This window comes from Castor canadensis, chromosome 3, assembly GCF_047511655.1.
Source record: "Castor canadensis chromosome 3, mCasCan1.hap1v2, whole genome shotgun sequence".
NCBI classification, from domain to species: domain Eukaryota; kingdom Metazoa; phylum Chordata; class Mammalia; order Rodentia; family Castoridae; genus Castor; species Castor canadensis.
Genome location: NC_133388.1, coordinates 41,595,662 through 41,618,106, shown reverse-complemented (window position 1 = coordinate 41,618,106; position 22,445 = coordinate 41,595,662). Strand labels below are relative to the sequence as shown.

Sequence of the window (22,445 nt, the reverse complement as noted above, 5' to 3'; positions counted from 1 at the left end):
CCCCCCCAATACCCAGCAGAAACTATTTTGCCCTTATCTCTAATTTTGTTGTAGAGAGAGTATAAGCAATAATAGGAAGGAACAAGGGGTTTTGCTGGTTGAGATAAGGATAGCTATACAGGGCATTGACTCACATTGATTTCCTGTGCGTGGGTGTTACCTTCTAGGTTAATTCTTTTTGATCTAACCTTTTCTCTAGTACCTGTTTCCCTTTTCCTATTGGCCTCAGTTGCTTTAAGGTATCTGCTTTAGTTTCTCTGCGTTAAGGGCAACAAATGCTAGCTAGTTTTTTAGGTGTCTTACCTATCCTCACCCCTCCCTTGTGTGCTCTCGCTTTTATCATGTGCTCATAATCCAGTCCCCTTGTTGTGTTTGCCCTTGATCTAATGTCCACATATGAGGGAGAACATACGATTTTTGGTCTTTTGGGCCAGGCTAACCTCACTCAGAATGATGTTCTCCAATTCCATCCATTCACCAGCGAATGATAACATTTCGTTCTTCTTCATGGCTGCATAAAATTCCATTGTGTATAGATACCACATTTTCTTAATCCATTCGTCAGTGCTGGGGCATCTTGGCTGTTTCCATAACTTGGCTATTGTGAATAGTGCCGCAATAAACATGGATGTGCAGGTGCCTCTGGAGTAACAGTCTTTTGGGTATATCCCCAAGAGTGGTATTGCTGGATCAAATGGTAGATCGATGTCCAGCTTTTTAAGTAGCCTCCAAATTTTTTTCCAGAGTGGTTGTACTAGTTTACATTCCCACCAACAGTGTAAGAGGGTTCCTTTTTCCCCACATCCTCGCCAACACCTGTTGTTGGTGGTGTTGCTGATGATGGCTATTCTAACAGGGGTGAGGTGGAATCTTAGTGTGGTTTTAATTTGCATTTCCTTTATTGCTAGAGATGGTGAGCATTTTTTCATGTGTTTTCTGGCCATTTGAATTTCTTCTTTTGAGAAAGTTCTGTTTAGTTCACGTGCCCATTTCTTTATTGGTTCATTAGTTTTGGGAGAATTTAGTTTTTTAAGTTCCTTGTATATTCTGGTTATCAGTCCTTTGTCTGATGTATAGTTGGCAAATATTTTCTCCCACACTGTGGGTGTTCTCTTCAGTTTAGAGACCATTTCTTTTGATGAACAGAAGCTTTTTAGTTTTATGAGGTCCCATTTATCTATGCTATCTCTTAGTTGCTGTGCTGCTGGGGTTTCAGTGAGAAAGTTCTTACCTATACCTACTAACTCCAGAGTATTTCCTACTCTTTCTTGTATCAACTTAAGAGTTTGGGGTCTGATATTAAGATCCTTGATCCATTTTGAGTTAATCTTGGTATAGGGTGATATACATGGATCTAGTTTCAGCTTTTTGCAGACTGCTAACCAGTTTTCCCAGCAGGTTTTGTTGAAGAGGCTGCTATTTCTCCATCGTATATTTTTAGCTCCTTTGTCAAAGATAAGTTGCTCATAGTTGTGTGGCTTCATATCTGGATCCTCTATTCTGTTCCACTGGTCTTCATGTCTGTTTTTGTGCCAGTACCATGCTGTTTTTATTGTTATTGCTTTGTAATATAGTTTGAAGTCAGGTATTGTGATACCTCCTGCATTGTTCTTTTGACTGAGTATTGCCTTGGCTATTCGTGGCCTCTTGTGTTTCCATATAAATTTCACAGTAGATTTTTCAATCTCTTTAATGAATGTCATTGGAATTTTGATGGGAATTGCATTAAACATGTAGATTACTTTTGGGAGTATCGACATTTTTACTATGTTGATTCTACCAATCCATGAGCATGGGAGATCTCTCCACTTTCTATAGTCTTCCTCAATCTCTTTCAAAAGACCCTATCTTGAAAAAACCCATCACAAAAAAGGGCTGGTGGAGTGGCTCAAGGTGTGGACTGAATTCAAACCCCAGTCCACACCAAAAAAAAAAAAAAGAGAGAGAAAAAGAAATAAAAACTGTATTGCAATTTAAACATGCTTACATATTCTAAATGATCATTTAGTTAAATGTAAAAGGAAGGCTCTCCACCCTGCATTATTTTTTATACAGTTTGCTTGATTTCGGGAACACATTTCTGGGGCATGTGGAGGAGTCATAAATCATGCCTAGTGAAAAATGCTGCCTGGATGAAATAATTTTTAAAAATAAATTTCAGTAATAAAAGTTAAGAAACAAAGAAACAAAGGCTGGGGCTATAGCTCAAGTGGTAGAACCTTGCCTAGCATGATCAAGGCCCTGGATCCAATAACCAGGACTGAAAAAAAAATTAAAAAATAAGGTTTTTTTATTTTAGGATTACCGGTAGCTCACACCCATAATCCTAGCTACTCAGTAGGCAGAGATTAGGAGGATCTTGGTTCAAAGCCTAGGCAAATAGTTTGAGAGACCCTATCTCGAAAATACGTAACACATGATGTCTACAGAACATTTCATCCAACTTCTACACAATACACATTTTTCTCAGCAGCCCATGGAACCTGCTCCAAAATAGATCATATCCTAGGGCACAAAGCAAGCCTCAGCAAATATAAGAAAATAAAAATTATACCATGCATTCTATCTGATCAAAATGCAGTAAAACTAGAACTCAACAACAAAAGTAAAGACAAAAAACATGCAAACAGCTGGAAACTGAACAACTCCTTGCTTAATGAACAGTGGGTCACTGATGAAATAAAAGAGGAAATCAAAAGGTTCCTGGAAGTCAATGAAAATGAAAACACAACCTACCAGACCTTTGGGACACAGCAAAGGCAGTCCTGAGAGGAAAGTTTATAGCCATGAGTGCATATATTAAAAAGACTGAAAGATCCCAAATCAATGACCTAATGATACATCTCAAACTCCTAGAAAAACAAGAACAAGCAAATCCCAAAACAAAGAGAAGGAGAGAAATAATAAAAATAAGAGCTGAAATCAATGAAATAGAAACCAAAAAAACCATACAAAGAAATAATAAAACAAAGAGTTGGTTCTTTGAAAAAATAAACAAGATCTATAGACCCTGGCAAACCTGACTAAAATGAGGACAGAAAAAAAACCTAAATCAGTAAAATCAGGCATGCAAAAGGGAAGATAACAACAAACACTAGGGAAGTCCAGGAAATCATCAGAGACTACTTTAAGAACCTATATTCAAATAAATTCAAAAATCTTAAAGAAATGGACAGATTTCTAGATACATATGATCATCCAAAACGGAACCAAGAGGACATTAATCACCTGAATAGATCTCTAACACAAAATGAAATTGAAGCAGTAATCAAGAGTCTCCCCAAAAAGAAAAGTCCAGGACCTGATGGATTTGCTGCTGAATTCAATCAGACCTTTAAAGAAGAACTGATACCAACCCTCCTTAAACTGCTCCATGAAATAGAAAGGGAAGGAAAACTGCCTAACACATTTTATGAAGCCAGTATTACAATTATCCCAAAACCAGGCAAAGACACCTCCAAAAAGGAGAACTATAAGCCAATCTCCTTAATGAACATTGATGCAAAAATCCTCAACAAAATAATAGCAAACCGAATTCAACAACACATCAAAAAGATCATTCACCACGACCAAGTAGGCTTCATCCCAGGAATGAAGGGGTGGTTCAACATATGAAAATCAATAAACGTAATAAACCACATTAACAGAAGCAAAGACAAAAACCACTTGATCATCTCAATAGATGCAGAAAAAGCCTTTGATAAGATCCAACACCATTTCATGATAAAAGCTCTAAGAAAACTAGGAATAGAAGGAAATAACCTCAACATTATAAAAGCTATATATGACAAACCTACAGCCAGCATTATACTTAATGGAGAAAAACTGAAACCATGCCCTCTAAAATCAGGAACGAGACAAGGATGCCCACTATCTCCACTCCTATTCAACATAGTACTGGAATTCCTAGCCAGAGCAATTAGGCAAGAAGAAGGAATAAAAGGAATACAAATAGGTAAAGAAGCTGTCAAAATATCACTATTTGCAGACGATATGATCCTATACCTTAAAGACCCAAAAAACTCTACTCAAAAGCTGCTAGACACCATCAACAGCTATAGCAAGGTAGCAGGATATAAAATCAACATAGAAAAATCATTAGCATTTCTATACACTGATAATGAACAAACTGAGAAAGAATATACGAAAACAATTCCATTTACAATAGCCTCAAAAAAATCAAATACCTAGGTGTAAACCTAACAAAGATGCGAAAGACCTATACAAGGAGAACTATAAACTTCTGAAGAAAGAGATTGAGGAAGACTATAGAAAGTGGAGAGATCTCCCATGCTCATGGATTGGTAGAATCAACATAGTAAAAATGTCTATACTCCCAAAAGCAATCTACATGTTTAATGCAATTCCCATCAAAATCCCAATGACATTCATCAAAGAGATGAAAAATCTACCCTTAAATGTATTTGGAAACACAAGAGACCACGAATAGCCAAGGCGATACTCAGCAAAAAGAACAACGCTGGAGATATCACAATACCTAACTTCAAACACACATTACAAAGCAATAACAATAAAAACAGCATGGTACTGGCACAAAAACAGACATGAAGACCAGTGGAACAGAATAGAGGACCCAGATATGAAGCCACACAACTATAACCAACTTGTCTTTGACAAAGGAGCTAAAAATATACGATGGAGAAATAGCAGCCTCTTCAACAAAAACTGCTGGGAAAACTGGCTAGCAGTCTGCAAAAAACTGAAACTAGATCCATGCTTATCACCCTATACCAAAATTAACTCTAAATGGATCAAGGATCTTAATATCAGACCACAAACTCTAAAGTTTGTATAGGAAAGAGTAGGAAATACTCTGGAACTAATAGGTATAGGCAAGGACTTCCTCAATGGAACCCCAGCAGCTCAGCAGAGGTAGCATAGATAAGTGGGACATCATAGAACTAAAAAGCTTCTGTTCAACAAAAGAAATGGTCTCTAAACTGAAGAGAACACCGACAGAGTGGGAGAAAATATTTGCCAGCTACACGTCAGACAAAGGACTGATAACCAGAATATACAGGGAATTCAAAAAACTAAACTCTCCCAAAACTAATGAACCAATAAAGAAATGGGCAAGTGAACCAAACAGAACTTTCTCAAAAGAAGAAATTCAAATGGCCAAAAAACACATGAAAAAAAAGCTCACCATTTCTAGCAATAAAGGAAATGCAAATTAAAACCACACTAAGATTCTACCTCACCCCTGTTAGAATAGGCGTCATTAGCAACACCACTAACAACAGGTGTTGGCGAGGATGCAGGGAAAAAGGAACCCTCTTACGCTGCTGGTGGGAATGTAAACTAGTACAACCACTCTGGAAAAAAATTTGGAGGCTACTTAAAAAGCTAAACATTGGTCTGCCATATGATCCAGCAATACCACTCTTGGGGATATACCCAAAAGAATGTGACACAGGTTACTCCAGAGGCACCTGCACACCCATATTTATTGCAGCATTATTCACAGTAGCCACATTATGGAAACAGCCAAGATACCCCACCACCGACGAATGGATCAAGAAAATGTGGTATCTATACACAATGGAATTTTATGCAGCCATGAAGAAGAACGAAATGTTATCATTCGCTGGTGAATGGATGGAATTGGAGAACATCATTCTGAGTGAGGTTAGCCTGGCCCAAAAGACCAAAAGTCGTATGTTCTCCCTCATATGTGGACATTAGATCAAGGGCAAACACAACAATGGGATTGGACTTTGATAACATGAGGCGAGAGCACACAAGGGAGGTATAAGGATAGGCAAGAAACCCAAAAAGAAAACAAGATAGCATTTGATGTCCTCAATGCAAAGGAACTAATGCAGAAACTTTAAAGTGACAGAGGCCAATAGGAGAAAGGGACCAGGAACTAGAGAAAAGGTTAGATCAAAAAGAATTAACCTAGAAGGTAACACACATATACAGGAAAGCAATGCCAGTCAACTCCCTGTATAGCTATCCTTATCTCAACTAGCAAAAACCCTTGGTCCTTCCTATTATTGCTTATATTCTCTCTTCAACAAAATTAGAAATAAGGGCAAAATAGTTTGTGCCTGGTAGCAAAGGGGTTTGGGGGGATAGGGAGAGTGTGGGGGTAAAGGGAGGGGGCGTGGTGAAGGGGGAAGAAATGACCCAAATATTGTATGCACATATGAATAAAAGAAATTAAAAAAAAAAGAAAATACGCAACACAAAAAAAGGGCTGGTGGATTAGTAGAGCACTTGCCTAGCAAGCATGAGGCCCTGAGTTCAAGCCCCAGTACGAGAGCGAGAGAGAGAGAGACAGAGAGAAAAGAGAGAGAGAAAGAAAAAAGAGAAAATGGCCAAAACTTGTCATTGTCCTCCCCTCTCCCCCACTTTGTGGTGCTGGGGATCAAACCCAGGGCCTTGTACATGTTAGGCAAATGTTTTACAACTGAAGCAGGATAAATAGGAAGTGCTTGTACTGATAGATACTGAAATGCATTATAAAGCTATAATAGTTAAAATAATTTAGTACTTGTATGAGAATGAAGAGATAGATCAACAGAAGCATCAGAATAAAATACTAGTACATATAAGAACTTAATATGCCACACATATACAGAAACAAAAATCAATGGAAACATGAAAAGATTCTCTAAACCATCCATAATCAAAGCACTGAGCATTAAAACCTTAATGATAAGAAAGGATAATACAGGGGGTGAATTTGAGCACAGTACATTATATCCACGTATGGAAATATCACAATGAAACCCCTTTGTACAATGAATATATGCTAATAAAAAGAGTAAGCCATAATGAGATACTTGTATATACACATTAGAGTGGCTGAAATTTTAAAACTGACACTACAAAGTTTCAGTGAGGATGCAGAGTGACCAGAACTCTCACACCTTGCCATGGAGAATGGAAAGTAGTTCAGCCACTTTGGAGAACAGTTTGTTAACACAACTACCAAAAGGCATTCACCCAAAAGAAGCAAAAATATATGTCTACACAGAGAGATATGCATACATACACATGATATATAGCAGTTTTACTCAAAATAGCACAAAACTGGAAACAACCCAGATGAATAAACAAGCTGTAGTATATCTGAGCTTTGGGATATTACTCAGCAACAAAAAGGAATACTGCTGACACAGGCAACAGCACAGATAAATCTTAAAAGCATCCTAATAAGAGAAAGAAGTCAAACACAAATGATCGAATGCATTATGCCACCACGCAACACTCTAGAGAAGGCAGCCGTGTAGAGACAGAAGCAGATCAATGGTTCCCAGAACCCAGGAAATGGGAGAAACTGGCTATGATGAATGATGGTGGTGGTACATGGCTAAATATATTTTCAAGCTTTATAAACATATATAATTGCCAGGCACTGATGGCTCACTCCTGTAATCCTAGCTACCTAGGAGGCTGAGATTGGGAGGATTGAAGTTCGAGGCCAGCCCAGGCACATAGTGAGACCTCATGTCCAAAATAACTAGAGCAAAATGGACTGGAGGCACAGCTCAGGTGGTAGAGTGACTACTTTGCAAGCATAAAGCCCTAAGTCCAAATCCCAGTCCCATCCAAAAAATAAAAACATAAATAAACGTACATATTTTATTATATGAAAATTATATTTCAAACTAAGAAAATCAGCTTCCATATTTTTAAATCAATGAAAAAATGGATGGTTTTAGTCAATAAAATGATGTGGAGAAAATTGACTATTTAGAGAAATACATTTGATTTTTCTTTTTTTTTTTTGCTTTACTAGGATTTGAACTCAGGGCCTTGTGCTTGCTGGACAGGCACTCTATCACTTGAGCCACACTTTCAGCCCTTTTTTGCTTTAGTTTTTATTCAGGTAGGACCTCACTTTTTTTTCTAGCCTCAGACCACAATTCTCTCACCTACAGCCCAAAAGGGAAACCACTGTGATGGCTGCTCACTGTGCGGAGAAGCCAACAAGGCCAATCCTACTGGGATGCCCAACACCACCCACCTTCCAGTGACTTGTACAGTGAAGGGGACTGAGGAACGGTAAGATATGATCAAGTAGCTTTTAATCATGTTGGCAAGACCAGCTGAAAATTATGAAAACAAAAGAATGTTAAATGCAATCAATTTCTCAAGGTTATAGTGTGAGACTATTTTAAAGAACTGGCCACTTTCAATTCCTGCAAAGTATTTATACCAAAAATATAGAGTCCAAAACATTAAGTAATTGTTGCACATCTAGAATCTGACATCCTGACTGAGGCAGTAGGAGTATTGGAACAACACGGGAAAAGCTTGTTTTCAACTCTTAGCAGCTACAATTTCAAGGTTCAAAGATATTTCAGGCAGACAGATATTTTCCCAACAGCAAAAGAGAAGAATCTCTTTTTAAAAGATATAGGTGAGCTGGAGACGTGATTCAAGTGGTAGAGTAGCTGCCTAGCAAACGTAAGGCCCCGGTTCAAACCACAGTACTGCAAAAAAGCAAAAAATAAAAAACCCAGCATAAAAGACCTAGGTAGTTGTAATAGACTAAAATATCCTAAAGGGTAAAATTCTAGAACCTCAGCAAGATATAGATTTCAAGAATGACATGAAGAAAAGTGAAAGAATTCAGTTCTGAATTTCAGAAAATCTGAATTGTTATCATATATAGCAGGGACCATGACCTACCTTCTATATCTCCATGTCACAGAGGAGGAAAGAGGCTGGGAGGAGAAGTCACAGAGCTAATAAGTGAAGGATCTAGGACCATCAGGTAGTCATCCATACAGGGTAAATGTCAGGGGCTACACAGAAAGGGGGTCTTTAGCTACCAACATTCTACTCTTCGCCTTCTTCGGGATGCTATCAATATTGTTCTACTTGAGGTAAAGCATTTGCTTAATCTAGAATTCTCAAATGGGTGAGGCCATTTGCACAGAGCTTCCTGAAGGTTGCTATTCTTAACTGGTGAAGAACAAGGCGCTGAGGCATGATAGAAAAGAGAAGGGTGCTTTAACATGGGAACACAGGACACTGCCCAGAAGGGGGATATGCGGAAGAAGTTATGAAGGAGACATAAAAGGACATGAGTCAACAAGAAAGTGACTTCAGCACCTCAGGGCTGGTGCAGGAAGCAAAGGTGGCTAGGACACATGGACAGAGTTGCATTGACTTGAAACCAGGAGTGCACAGTTTGAAGGTGATTAACAAAGCTGATTTTTTAAAAAAGCAAACCAATAAAATAAATAAAAGTGCCGGGTGCCAGTGACTCACACCTGGAATCCTAGCTACTCAGGAGGCAGAGATCAGGAAGATTACGGTTTGAAGCCAACCTGGGCAAATAGTTGATGAGACCCTATCTTGAAAAAAAAATTCACAAAAAAGGGCTGGTGGAGTGGCTCAAGGTATAGGCCCTGAGTTCAAACCCCAGTAGTGCTGAATGAATTAATGAATGAAAGTAAACCTAGCCCAGAGAATCTGAAGAAGGAACATTAGGGAAATAGTCTAATACCAGACCAGAAAGCAAGGGTTAGGAAGGAGACTCTGTGAGCCCAGGGGAAGACTCACTTCTCAAAGTTCAGTAAGGTTTAATTTCTGACTTCTGACCACTTCCATAAAATGTATTAATTCTCTACCTTAGGAGCCAGCCCACCATTGTGACCTAAGCATGCCTACATTAAACCTAAGTCAAATGACAAAACCATCTTTACCACTCCTAGTGAGCCCACATTTCTCCCAAGCAGTATCTTCCCAAGGCTGTAACTAGAAGTCTTGTCTCTAACACCCCAGTGGATAAAGATAGGGACAAACTGACTGTATACTCTTTGGGTTCCTGGGGTAGAAATATGCAATCAGAGATAAACTATTCTGCACCTGAAACAATCCACACACATCCCCATCCAAACACACATCCCCATCCAATCACACATGATGCTAAACTGCTCATCACTGTATACAATGAGACAAGCAGTCTCACAGTGAAATTTCTATCAGGTCATCTCTGCAAAATTGTTTGAAAGCAAAAGTGGAAAAGGAAAGAAGCAATTAACAATACTCTTGTACCTTGAATGCTTCTTTTAAAAAAGGCCTTACATCCTTCACAGGACCAGACTCCATAGTGGTATCCAGATGCGTAATCACTGCAGACCGCACAGAAGTGAGCATCCCTCTTTGAACTTGGACTCATACCAGGGCTGGCGCAACTGCTCCCACTAACCTTCCTTTTCAGTGTCTCTCTGGGGGTCAAAGAAAACATCCATTGTAAAAGAGCATAAAAAGGAAAGAAAGGGGTTTCTAGGCATAAAAGAATAGTATGACTGTTGCCTAATTCAATCTCTCTGCTTTCCAGGGCTCAGGGAAATCTGATACAGCAAAAATGTTATGACAGATATCAGCTCAGTAAAGAGCCACACAGGGGGTGGCAGGTGTTTGAGAGTAGTTAGGTGGTGAACAGTAGTCCTGAGAAGGCTTTGAAGGAAGCAGAGGCTCAGTGCTCAGCTCCTGGAGGGCGTGGTTTTTTTGGAAAGGGAATGGTAGAGGTACTACTGATTTATAAATGAAGGTAATTTTTCTATGGCTTAATTTGCCCAGAGATTAGGAAAACTTCTATTAGAATTCAAGTTCAGAAACAAAAACATTTCTTCCTTTAAAGGAGATGAAAATCAAAACATGGGCTCGGAGCGTGGTTCAAATAGTAGAGCGCCTGCCTAGCAAGCTTGAAGCCCTGAGTTCAACAGCAGCACCAAATCAAAACACAAACAAACAAAAACTTAAACAACCAAAACAGAAAACATTATTTTGAAAAAGTTACCTATGGCCAGGCACCTGTGACTCACCCTTGTAATCCTAGCTACATGGGAGGCTAAGATCAGGAGGATCATGGTTCAAGGCCAGCCTAGGCAATAATTTGTGAGACCCCCCATCTCCAAAATAACTGGAGCAAAACTGGAATGGAGGTGTGGCTTAAGTGGTAGAGTCCTGCTTTGCAAGTTTGAAGCCCTGAGTTCAAACCCCAGTCCCACAAAAAAAAAAGTTATCTATAATTTTTATATCCTCTTCATCTTATCTATATTCTCTTCTTTACCTAACAAATAAAAAGTTTTATTAAAAATTATGTTATCGTATGATAGTTTCTCAAAGGTTTGGTTTTTTGGTTTTGGGAATTAAATTCAGAGTATAGTGGTTGAGTGCTAAGCATGTACTATTTTATAGCCATGTTTGAAAGTAATAAATTTCAATATTTAATATGCTCTAAGTACTCTGTTTTGGAAGTTTATCTCTTCCCCCGCCCCTTCTCCTACTCCATCTTTCCCTCCACACCAACTGTTATTTTTAAAAATATTATAAATTATACTGAAATAATCTATCATGTTATTTTGCATTTAAAGAGTTTGAATATTCTTTTTAACTTCAGGAACTTTCAGCGAAAGCCAATATATTAAGTAGTTTTTCACTGATCATTACAAAATGCTATTTTAGTTTATTATTTAAAAAGTTGATAACAGGACTGGAGATGTAGCTCAAGCAATAGAGCGCCTGCTTTGCAAGCTCACAGCAAATGTAAAACCCCAAGTTCAAACCTCAGTCCCACCCAAAAAAAAAAAAAGTCTATAAAAAGTGCATACCAATTATCTTTTCAGGTTTCACAGCTAGTATTTCATGTAAATTGTAATGCTGCCTCAGTTACTTTTATCCTGGAAACAATCTGTCATGAACACTAAATTGTCATTTCACAATAACACTAACCTGAAATGTCTTCATCAAGAGCAAACTGATTTAAGTTCAATCTTTATCATGTAAAGATGGTAGTTCTGATAATGACTTCTCCCACCACCCACCTACAAGAGCAATTTCTTAATGAGAACAGGCATCACATGTCTTAGGCACTCTAAGCAACCTAGGTGACTAATAAAGATGCTGTATAACACATATCCTTCTTCTCACTAAGTCATAAAGTGAACTGAATAATACCTATAAACCAGAATTCAGAATGAAGACTGGATTTTACCTGTTTACAGGTAAAGTGTGTTCTAGTGATCTTGATTCACACCAAGGACTCTTCTGAGGCTCTGCGTACAGAAGTGATGACTGACAATGGATCGCTAAAGGTGAGAGGTGCCCAGGAGTTGGCCATAATACAGTAGGGCTTGCGGTCTGTTGACCGGGCCCACCTTCCAAGTTATTAGCACTGCTGCAAACGCTGTAGTTCATCACAGCAGGACTATAGAATGCCATGGCTGAATACTCATGGTGGCTCTCTACATAGGAGGAAGGGATATATATGGGGCCATGTTCCAGGGGTAGGACAGACTGACTGCAGTTGTAAGAGGCAGGAGAGTTAAGGCTTGATGGTGAGTTTTTGATATCCATGTCTTGAACAGGCAACAGCTGAGAAAGCTCCTCGTGAGAAGAGGCACAAATGGACATTATAATGTTCTCAAAGACTCATGGGCAGGTGTAATACCTATAAAGAAAAAACAAAAGAGAACACTAAGTTAGATAGAGCTACAGGAGTATTTAAAAGTTCATTTTTAGCCAGACATGATGGTGCATGCCTGAAATCCCAGCACTCTGGAAGCTGAAGGAGGAGGATCTTGACTTTGAGAACAGCCTGAGTTACATAGTAAGATCCTGACTCAAAAAAAAAGTATAAAATTTTATTCTAAATACATGCACACATTTGTATGAGATTGCAAATACATCTTGAAACTACATATGAAAATATTAACCACAGAGAAGTAGGGATGAGAGGCATGAATTCTCACTTTCTACTGCATTCACTTTTTTTTTTTTGGTGTGGCACTGTGGCTTGAACTTAGGGCCTATACTTTGAGCCACTCCACCAGCCCTTTTTTTGAGGGTTTGTTTTGGTTTTTGGTTTTTTTGAGATGGGGTCTTGAGAACTATTTGCTCAGGCTGGCTTTGAACCATGATCATCCTGATCTCTGCCTCTTGAGTAGCTAGGATTACAGGCATGAGCAGCCAGCACCTGGCTGCTGCATTCACTTGTTTATTGCCTCATGTGTTGTTAACTATAAGAATTGTTATCCACAATAATTTATTTAAATCTGCACTTGGGAAGCTGAGGCAGGAGGATCACAAGTTCCAGGCCATCCTGGGCTACAAGGCCAGCCTGGACCAAATAGACCCTGTCTAAAAAACAAAACACTCTTTTAATTTAAAAACACAGGAATATATAAGATGCATGCAAACTTTTATGGAAAAGTAAGCAAGAATAGACAGATAAACCTTAAAAGTCAATGAACTAACTAGTGTTAACAACATTCAATTATATTATGAATCTCCAATAACATAAAAATGAGAGTTTGGGCACATAAATAGACTGATCAAGGTAACTATAACTTACCAATCTATTGCCTCTCAGCTTTGAATGTGCCCTCCACTATTGGCTCTGATAAACAGAACTTCTTCACCACTAAAATGAGCTCAACATAAAGCTCGATAGAGGGCGCTAGAGCGACACTGCAAGTGGAACAGGCTTGCTGTAAAATCCTGCCCCGTCTACAGGTTCAGAATGAAGTCCTTCTGCCACCTGGCAGTCTCAGCATGGCAATAACCTTTCCACAATCACCTGTGTGGACTGTGGCCCGAATGGTCAACACCGCAGTTATTCATTGTGCAAGACATTACCCTGCATGACTTGTGTGCTCTAAAGACCTTGTGCCCTCCAGGGGCACTGGAACTCCCACTGCCCACACATGCCCCAGTGCTGAATGCCAGCTGTTGGCCGGCATTTTGGAGGGGCCCTTTTGCTTACCCATCAACCTCAGATCAGCTTAAACCAGACAACATCTCTGCTAGTTAATGGGCAAACCTCACCCTCTCCAATGAGATCTAAGCCCCTTCAAGTGTGTCCTTTCCTGACTACTCTGCTCAGGAGATACATTTTCTTATATCATGTACTTAATTCTTATCATAGTTAATAATTCTTTATATTAAACTTCCCCTATTGGTGATATTAAATAGTTCTCTCGATTTAATCCAGACTGCTTTAAGAACCCAAACGTTCTTATACAGAAAACCCAAAAGTAGAAAATTGAAAAACTCAAAAGAGTTAAGAAATTTGGTGTATGATAAAGGTGGTATAGCTCAAATCACTGGGAAAACTCTGATCAGTATAGTCACTGGAAAAGTAGATCTGTATCTCACACTGTAAACCAGAATAAACTCCAGAGATCAAAAGTTAAGAGCAATGTAAGGATGGAGCAGGAGAAAGAAACAGGGTGGGAGAGGGAGACAAGAGAGAGGAGGACTGCACAGGTACTGGAAGCAAACAGGTAAATCCCTTCATACTAGTGTGAAGGAGAAATCGTAACTATGGCTGGAAATCAGGAACAATTTTTAAAAAGAAGCAATAAATTCAGTACAAAAAAGTAACTTTTTGCATATCATAAAACACCATAAGCAAAATTTAAAAAAATTAATGACAAATTGGAAAAAAAAATCTTAACTTTTTTGAGAAAGAAAAAATTTTGGCTGAGGACATGGTTCATGTGTTAGAGCACTTGCCTAGTAGGCAGAAGGCCCTGGATTCGATCACCAGTATCGAAAAAAAAGAAAAGAAATGAGAGTTTAATCTTCCTAGTATATAGAGAACTTTTAGATTCTAATAATCAAAAAAGACCAAAACAATCCATTAGAAAAAAAATAGGCAAAAGATATAAACAGACAAATAGGAGAAGGGGACCAGGAACTAGAGAAAAGGTTAGTTTGAGAAGAATTAACCTAGAAGGTAACACACATGCACAGGAAATTAATGTGAGTCAACTCCCTGTATAGCTATCCTTATCTCAACTAGCAAAAACCTTTGGTCCTTCCTATTTAAAAAAAAAAGTTATAGACAGAAAGAAAGGCAAATGTCTCTTAAAGACAAAAGACAAAAAGATGTTCAACCTCATTCACAAAAAGAAACAAACATACATCAAGATTCCACTTCTTGCTGGGCACTAATGGCTCACACCTGCAATCCTAGCTACTCAGGAGGCAGAAATCAGGGGGATCGAAGTTCAAGCCAGTCCAGAGAAGTAGTTCCAGGCAAACAGTTCACGAGACCCTATTTAGAAAATACCCTTCACAAAAAAGGGCTGGTAGAGTGGCTAGATGTAGGCCCCGAATTCAAACCCCAGTATCACAAAAAAAAAAAAAAAAATGAAAAATTTAATTTATCTTGCTTGGGTTAGGGGAGGACTCACATCTGTAATCCTAGCCAGTTGGGAGGCTGAGATCAGGAGGATCAAGGTTCAAGGCCAACCTCGACAAATAGTTCATGAGACCTATCTCCAAAATAGCCTGAGCAAAATGAACGAGAGATGTGGCTCAAGCCATAGAAAACCTGCTTTGTAAGCACCAAAACCCCAGTTCAAACCCAGACCCACCAAAAAAAAAAAAAATTTCACTTCTTGAGTATCACATTTGGTAAAAATTCAAACATTTGACAACAGATTCTTGGCAAGCATGGAAAAAAAAATTTAAAAAGCCAGGGACATGCTGGTGAAAATACAAAATGATCCTATCTCCATGGGCCTTTGGAAATACGTCACAAAATTACATATGTTTTTACCCTTTGGACAAAAAAATCTTTCAAAAAAAAGAAAATAATAATCCTTTGTTAGCCTTACAAATTGTCATTACATCCATTCCTCACTCTAAAAATGGACAATTAAGAGGAAAGAATTAAGTTTGTACCCTGCCTCTTTTGAGAGAACTTGTATTTTATCCCAAGGTCAAGGAAAAACCCTTTTCCACAAAAGAATGCCACCTAATAACTGGTTCAGGGAAAAAAAAAAACTGATAAGAGCCAATGAGTCAAAATATTATAGTTACTGAGTCTAAATAGTAGCATATGGGTTTTCATTATGCCAGTGTTTCAACTTCTCAACAAATTTGAAATTTTTCTTAAAATATTTCCTTTAAAACTGGAAACAAGATAACAGTGTTAATAGTCTTTCTATTAGAATAAAAGACGGGAATGGCTCAAGTGGTAGAGCACCTGTCTGTAGGCATGAGGCTCTGAGTTCAAGCCTTAGTACTGCCAAAGGAAAAAAAAAAAGCATTAACATCTGATAAGATAAATCTTGATTATGAATACATATGTGAAAATGTGAAATATTTTCTATTAAAATATCAAATTTTTTTTTTTTGGTGGAACTGGGGTTTGAACTCAGGGCTTCATATTTGCAAAGCAGGCACTCTACTTCAGTACACAACTTCAGTACATTTTTATCCTCTGGTTACTTTTGGAGATGGGGGTCTCATGAACTATTTGCTTGGGCTGGTCTCAAACCATGATCCTCTCAATCTCAGCCTTCCAACTAGCTAGGATTATAGGCATGAGTCATGGGTACCTGGCTAAAATACAGGTTTTTTTTTTTTTTTAAACTTGCCTTTACTGCCAAACCAACACTTACTGAGAAACTATACAGTTCAGGGTTTCTATATTATTTATCCAAAAGCTAAATGCAAATGCTTTATATCTGTGCAACACATACTTTGGTGTAACCACTATAGACATTATTCATTCCTCAACAACAGGGGAGAGAACAAATTTTTTTAAGATGGAAAAAAGTTAGGCTTACTGGGGTAAAGAAAGTTATCCAAAGTTTCAGTGATAATAAATGGTATTATTAAAGAAGAAAAAAAAAATTTGAAATTTTTCATAAGATGTTTTAAAGAAAAAAAAGTACAAGACTCAAATGTGGTGGTACACACCTATAATCCCAGCACTTGGGAGGCTGAAGAAAGATCATGCGTTTAAGGCAGGCCTGGGCTACACAGCAAGACCCTGTCTCAAAATAACAACAATAATAATAATGCAAGAGATTAAGTGGAAAACTTGTTTTAAAAGGTTTGAATAACTGGACTGATACATTTGGAAAAAAGGAGCAGTGGCAAAAATGGCACGGGTTGAGAGAGATCATTAAATAAAGACACTAGTCTTGAGAATTCTCCATCTTCATTATTTTCAGCTCTCGCTGTCACCACTTCCCTGTGTAGGCACCCTGGCTGTCTAGTGCTCCTGATTCCTTCCTCCTGACATTTTCATTTGAATACTCACTCCATTTGTCCTCAAAACACATCTATGGGCTGGGTGGGTCTGGCTCAAGTGGTAGAGCACTTGTATAGCAAGGCCCTGGGTTTAAAAACAAAACTTCATTGTCTATAGTGATTTTAAATATAAATATATCCACAGATTCTTTTACATTTTTCCTTCAAAAAGTGGAGCCTAACCTGCCTCTGGAGTACAAGGTAGATTTAGTGACTCACTCCTAATGAGCGAGTTATGGCAAAAAGGATGGTGTACAAAGTTCTTGTGGAGGTCATAAAAGGAAGGCACTGCAGCCTTTTGGGGGCTCTCTCTTGGATTACTTGCTCTGGGGGAAGTTGGCTGCCACAACATAAGGACACTCAAGCAGTCCTGCAGAGGTCTCTTGCCAAGGGCCAACAAGGAACCACCATGTCCAGCCATGAGAGGGAGGGATTTTGGAAGCAGTTCCTGCAGCCTCCAGCCCCCACCCCTCCATCAAATCTTCAAATGACTGCAAATCTGACATTTTGACTTCAACCACTTGGGAGGACAGCTCAGTTGCTCCTAGAGTCCTGACCCTCAGAAACTGAGAGGCAATGCATGTTTGTTGTCTTAGCTGCTAAATTCCATAATTTGTTAAATAATGATAATCAATACAATATCAAAGATGTAATTTATCATCTCCCTCCCCCAAACCACTTCTTATTTCCCATCTGTGTGGTCAACTGTCTTGACGTCTCCCCTTTACCCAGTTACCACTGATCATCAAGGCACATGGTTTTTGTCCTCACAACACCTGTCTTGATGTCTTTTTTTTTTTTTTTTTTTTTTTTTGCTGCCATCCTTAACCAAGCCCTCATTATTTTTTTGAGGGGTGGTAGGGTTGGGGAGGGAGTTGTTACTGGGGAATGAGCTCAGGGCTCTGTGCTTGCTAGACAAACACTACTCCTTGAGCCACATCCTGCCCAGTTTTCATTAGCTTCTCCAGGTCCAGATTACGTGTGTGTGTGTGTGTGTGTGTGTGTGTGTGTGTGTGTGATGCTAGGGATCAAACCCAGGACCTCACACATGCTAGGCAAGCATTCTACCATTAAGTTATGTCACCAGTCCTTTTTTGTGTTGGGTATTTTCAAGGTAGGGTCTCTTGAACCACTTGCCTGGGCTAGCTTTGAACCGTGATCTTCCTGACCTCTGCATCCTGAGTAACTAGGACGACGGGCATGAGCCATGGCTGCCTGGCTCTGATTATCATTCTTGAACCCAGCTTTGACCTGCACTCTGCTTCCTTCCAACTTTGTAAAGTTACACTCTCATAGCTCAAGGCATTCCACTGCATTGCCTCGATTCTCATTTCATTCTGATCTGCTAGTCCCCTACAGCAAGCCTGCTGTGTCCACAAGGAATATACAGAATGCATGAGGAAAGGGGAGGTATTTTGTGCCTTAGCACTTTTCTCACGTGTAGCACCCCTTTAATCACTTACATACAGACCCAAAGCACCTTACTGAATCAGAACTACATTGACTCGTTCTTGGAAATAGTACAGGAGGATATGTGAGTAGGAGAGTTAAGAAGTAAAATTAGATTTTAAGTTTCTTGAAGCATATTCCATTTTTATTACCTTCCACCACAACTCAATAAATGTTTGGTATAGGGAAAGAATGAGGAAATGTGCTAAGTCGGGTGTTAGTTACCACTGGGAGCCATTCAGTGGTCGTGGCTTTGTGCTGAAGACAGGCCTGGAAAAGAGGCCTACCCGCAGGAAACTAAGGTGAAGTAGCCCAGGCTCAAAGGTACTGTGTATCACCAGCATGAGGAAAGGCCAAAATCCAAAATCTGAAGGTCAGTTGCTCCCGATCGTGAACTGCTTTCAAACCACAATCAAGTTGGAAAATGTGAAGTCAGGGACAGTCTGTACTTAACTTCCTGATCAACCTATAAAAGCCCTGATTCCTAACAGAAAGTTTGCAAGACACAGAATAGAATGCTAACTATTGCTAAAACTAGCAGCTTCCAATGTTTTTAAAAATTGTGTTAAAATACACCTAAGACTTGTCAGCTTAGCCATTTCTAAGTGCACAGTTCAGTGGTGTTAAGCACTGTCACACTGCTGCACAATCTCCAGAACCCTTTTCATCTTGCAGAACTAAAGCTCTATCCCTCTAAACAAGTCCTCCACCACTACCCCCTTGTTTGTTGTTGTAGTGGTGGTGGTGCTGGGACTTGAACTCAGGGCCTACACCTTGAGCCACTCCACCAGCCCTTTTCTGTGAAGGGTTTTTGGGTTAGGGTCTCGAAAACTATTTGCCCAGGCTGGCTTTGAACGATGATCTCTGCCTCCTGAGTGGCCAGGATTACAGGTGTGAGCCACAGGCGCCCAGCAGCATTTGTCCTTTTTTGATCAGATTATACTTAGCATAATGTCCTTAAATTCCACCCATGTTGTGGTATGTGTCAGAATTTCCTTTTAAGAGGCTGAATAATATTCCACTGTATATATAGACCACTTTTTGCTTGTCAAGGAAATGTTTCAAACAGAGGGGCTTGAACACATTTACAGTTCCATGGAAATGACCTGTCTTAGAGTGAGTGGTCGAATATCAAACCAATCATGGGAGTTGGCAATTAATTCACTGGCAATCACTAGATAGCAGCTCCAGAACTGACAGCATTGTTAACAGGCATTTATCCCTCAATCTGTCCTGAAAATCTCTATTTCAATCCATGTACACATACACCTGCTCACTGTGTTGTTTTCAGTATTGTACCTTAGTGATATTTTAGTACAATGTTTTTGCTATATGAGCTGAACATATGTGATGTATTCAAACATTTAATCAAAACATATTTAAAGTACTTTAAGAACAGAATTTAAATGATACACATTATAACAACTGAGAGCAAAATACTTAAAATAGTATATATAACAAATCGGAGTTATGCATAATAACATGTAATCTGGAGGTAATAATTAAATTTTATATTTCCTGAATTTACAAAAAGTATAAAAACAAGATGGCTGACACAATTTAACAAAAAGTATGGCCAAAGGCTAGCATGGTCACTATCGTCGGTATACTGCCTTTCTCATACAGAGCATTACTGAACATAGTTTATAGAAGAACAAACATAGACAGGCACCGTGGCTCACGCCTGTAATCCTAGCTACTCAGGAGGCAGAGATCAGGATTGCAGTTCTAAGCCAGCCCAGGCAAATTGTTCACGAGACCCTATCTCAAAAATATACAACACACAACAGGGCTGGCAGAGTGGCTCAAGTGGAAGAGTGCCTGCCTAGCAAGTGTGAGGCCCTGAATCCAAAGCCCACTACCACAAAAAAAAAAAGAAGAAAAAAGAGCAAATACAACATTCCCATTCATCAAATGAAATTAAATTATGTTCAGGAAATTACAAAGCAGGGAAATGGTGAATTTTATAAGATTTTGAACAAAAGACTTCAAATTAATACTAAATTACTGAAAAAATTCAATTAAATGGCTTAACTAAAAAACCATTCTGTACACACTACGGCAACTAGATTTTACTGAATCTCATGTTCACAACTTTACGTCTCCCAGAAGAATTAAAGTTATACCTGAGTAGCTCAGCAACTACTTAGTTCAGTAACACATCCAACTACCAGAAGAACCACTGCGATCTTTCCTTTCATTGGGCCTCTTAAAAACATAAAGCTTCTACTGACATGAAATAATAAATTCAAGAACTTGAATAACACTTCCCGTTATCCAGCTGGCATCTCCCTCTGGGGTAAAGAACCAATTCCATCATTCATTTTCCCCTACAGCTTAAATGGTCATCTCAGCCCAGCAATGTTAAAATGACCCTTCAGACACATGCCACCAAATGACAAATGCCAAGATGTATTTAGACAATCAGTCCAGAACCATGGAAATTTTACCTGGAAAACACAGGTTTCACATATTGGCATATTGCAAATCAACTTCTCTAGAATTTCTACAAATCCCATAATTAATATTAGACAACTGTATCATCATTAAAAAGAAAGGTTACTTTTGGATGAATATCTTTTGAATGTATCCAGATTCGTGTGACAACTATTTGTTAGTGGCATTTGGGGTAATTAGTTAGTAACTTGGAAGCTGATGCCAAGAGTTTTCTTCCTAAGCCAAGCCACGGCCAGATATAATGAATTTAAACCACTAACATACAGAACAGATGGTAAAAGGGGGTCTTCTCCACCAGATGTCTATAAAAATGAACAAATCTACTCTAGTTATTTGAGTAGTCCCATTCTAAAACAGATAATGTGACTGAAGGAACGAATCACCAAAGATCAAGTTTCTTCAACACAGTACAGCAGGATTTTCCCAACACTCCTTTATCTTTTTCCTTTTTTTTTTTTTTTCGGTGCTGGGGACCGAACTCAGGGCCTTACACTTGCCAGGCAAGCGCTCTTCCACTGAGCTAAATCCCCAACCCCCCAACACTCCTTTAAAGACCCAACTGCAGCATAACTGACCACAATGTTTGCTCCAATAGGGAAAGGCACTCTCTAAAGTTTAATTGTTGGGGGCTGGCAGCAGGGCTCAAGTGGTAGAGTGTCTGCCTAGCAAGGCCCTGATTCAAACCCCAATATTGTAAAAAAAAAAAAAAGTTTAATTTTTGGGCCTGGCAGCATGGCATTTATCTCGTTGGCCACTGCAAAAGCATGAACCCAGATATCTGAGTCTAAGAATTTAATTAGTCACCATAAACTAAAATAATTGGTTCATATCCTTTGTGGTGAACAGCACTTTTTTCATGTCCAGGGATTCCTCTCTCACTCCCACACAACACACCTGTGTTTGGACCTCTCAGGTCGCGTCTGTGTTCAGCAGAAAAGTTTTTGTACATATTGGGATTATGCATCATGTTCTAAGGTACTGCCTGGGAAACACATAATAAAAACATTTTTTAAATCCTAAATATTGACTGATTTTGTGGAGAAGAAAAAGATTGGCCCTAGAAACATCATGAAGACATTCCACAAAGAATAGTCTGACCTATAAATCTAGCTACAGCACAAGAAGTCAGTCATCATCAGCCTGTCTTTATGTGATTCCGGCCTAGTGAACCGAGCACAGCACTGAGTCCTCGCCTTGGCTCTGCCTGAAAGTCAGATGATTTTAGAAAAATCATGTAGCCTCCCTAAGCATCCACGTTTTCTTGAGTAGAAACAGAGAACTACTGTGGGCTGTCTTTACCTTTTCACGGTGCTCTGAGGAGGAGGTGTGTGAAAGCATTCTGTAAGGGTCTACTCCATATTCAGGAGAGTGAAGCCAGTCTCTTGGGCACTGGGTATACCTACAGTGTTGAGCAGAATTTCCAGACAATTTAAAATGACTTGCGGCCACCCTAAAGATTTTTTGCCTCCTCATTTTACTTTCTTAACTTCTGTTCA

At 39.1% G+C, this 22,445-nt stretch overlaps 1 protein-coding gene across 4 annotated transcripts in view; it reads right to left on the bottom strand.

Moving 5' to 3' along the window:
- Esr2 (estrogen receptor 2) overlaps positions 1-22,445 on the bottom strand; it is a 119,455-nt gene that overhangs the window by 59,243 nt on the left and 37,767 nt on the right. For all 4 annotated transcript variants that reach the window (XM_074067821.1, XM_074067823.1, XM_074067820.1 and 1 more), the window contains 2 exons: positions 11,987-12,442; positions 10,042-10,214 (listed from right to left, as the gene is read on the bottom strand). In XM_074067821.1, the coding sequence (XP_073923922.1) occupies positions 10,042-10,214; positions 11,987-12,405 (592 nt within the window). In that variant the 5' untranslated portion in view covers positions 12,406-12,442. The remainder of the gene's footprint in view (positions 1-10,041; positions 10,215-11,986; positions 12,443-22,445) is intronic.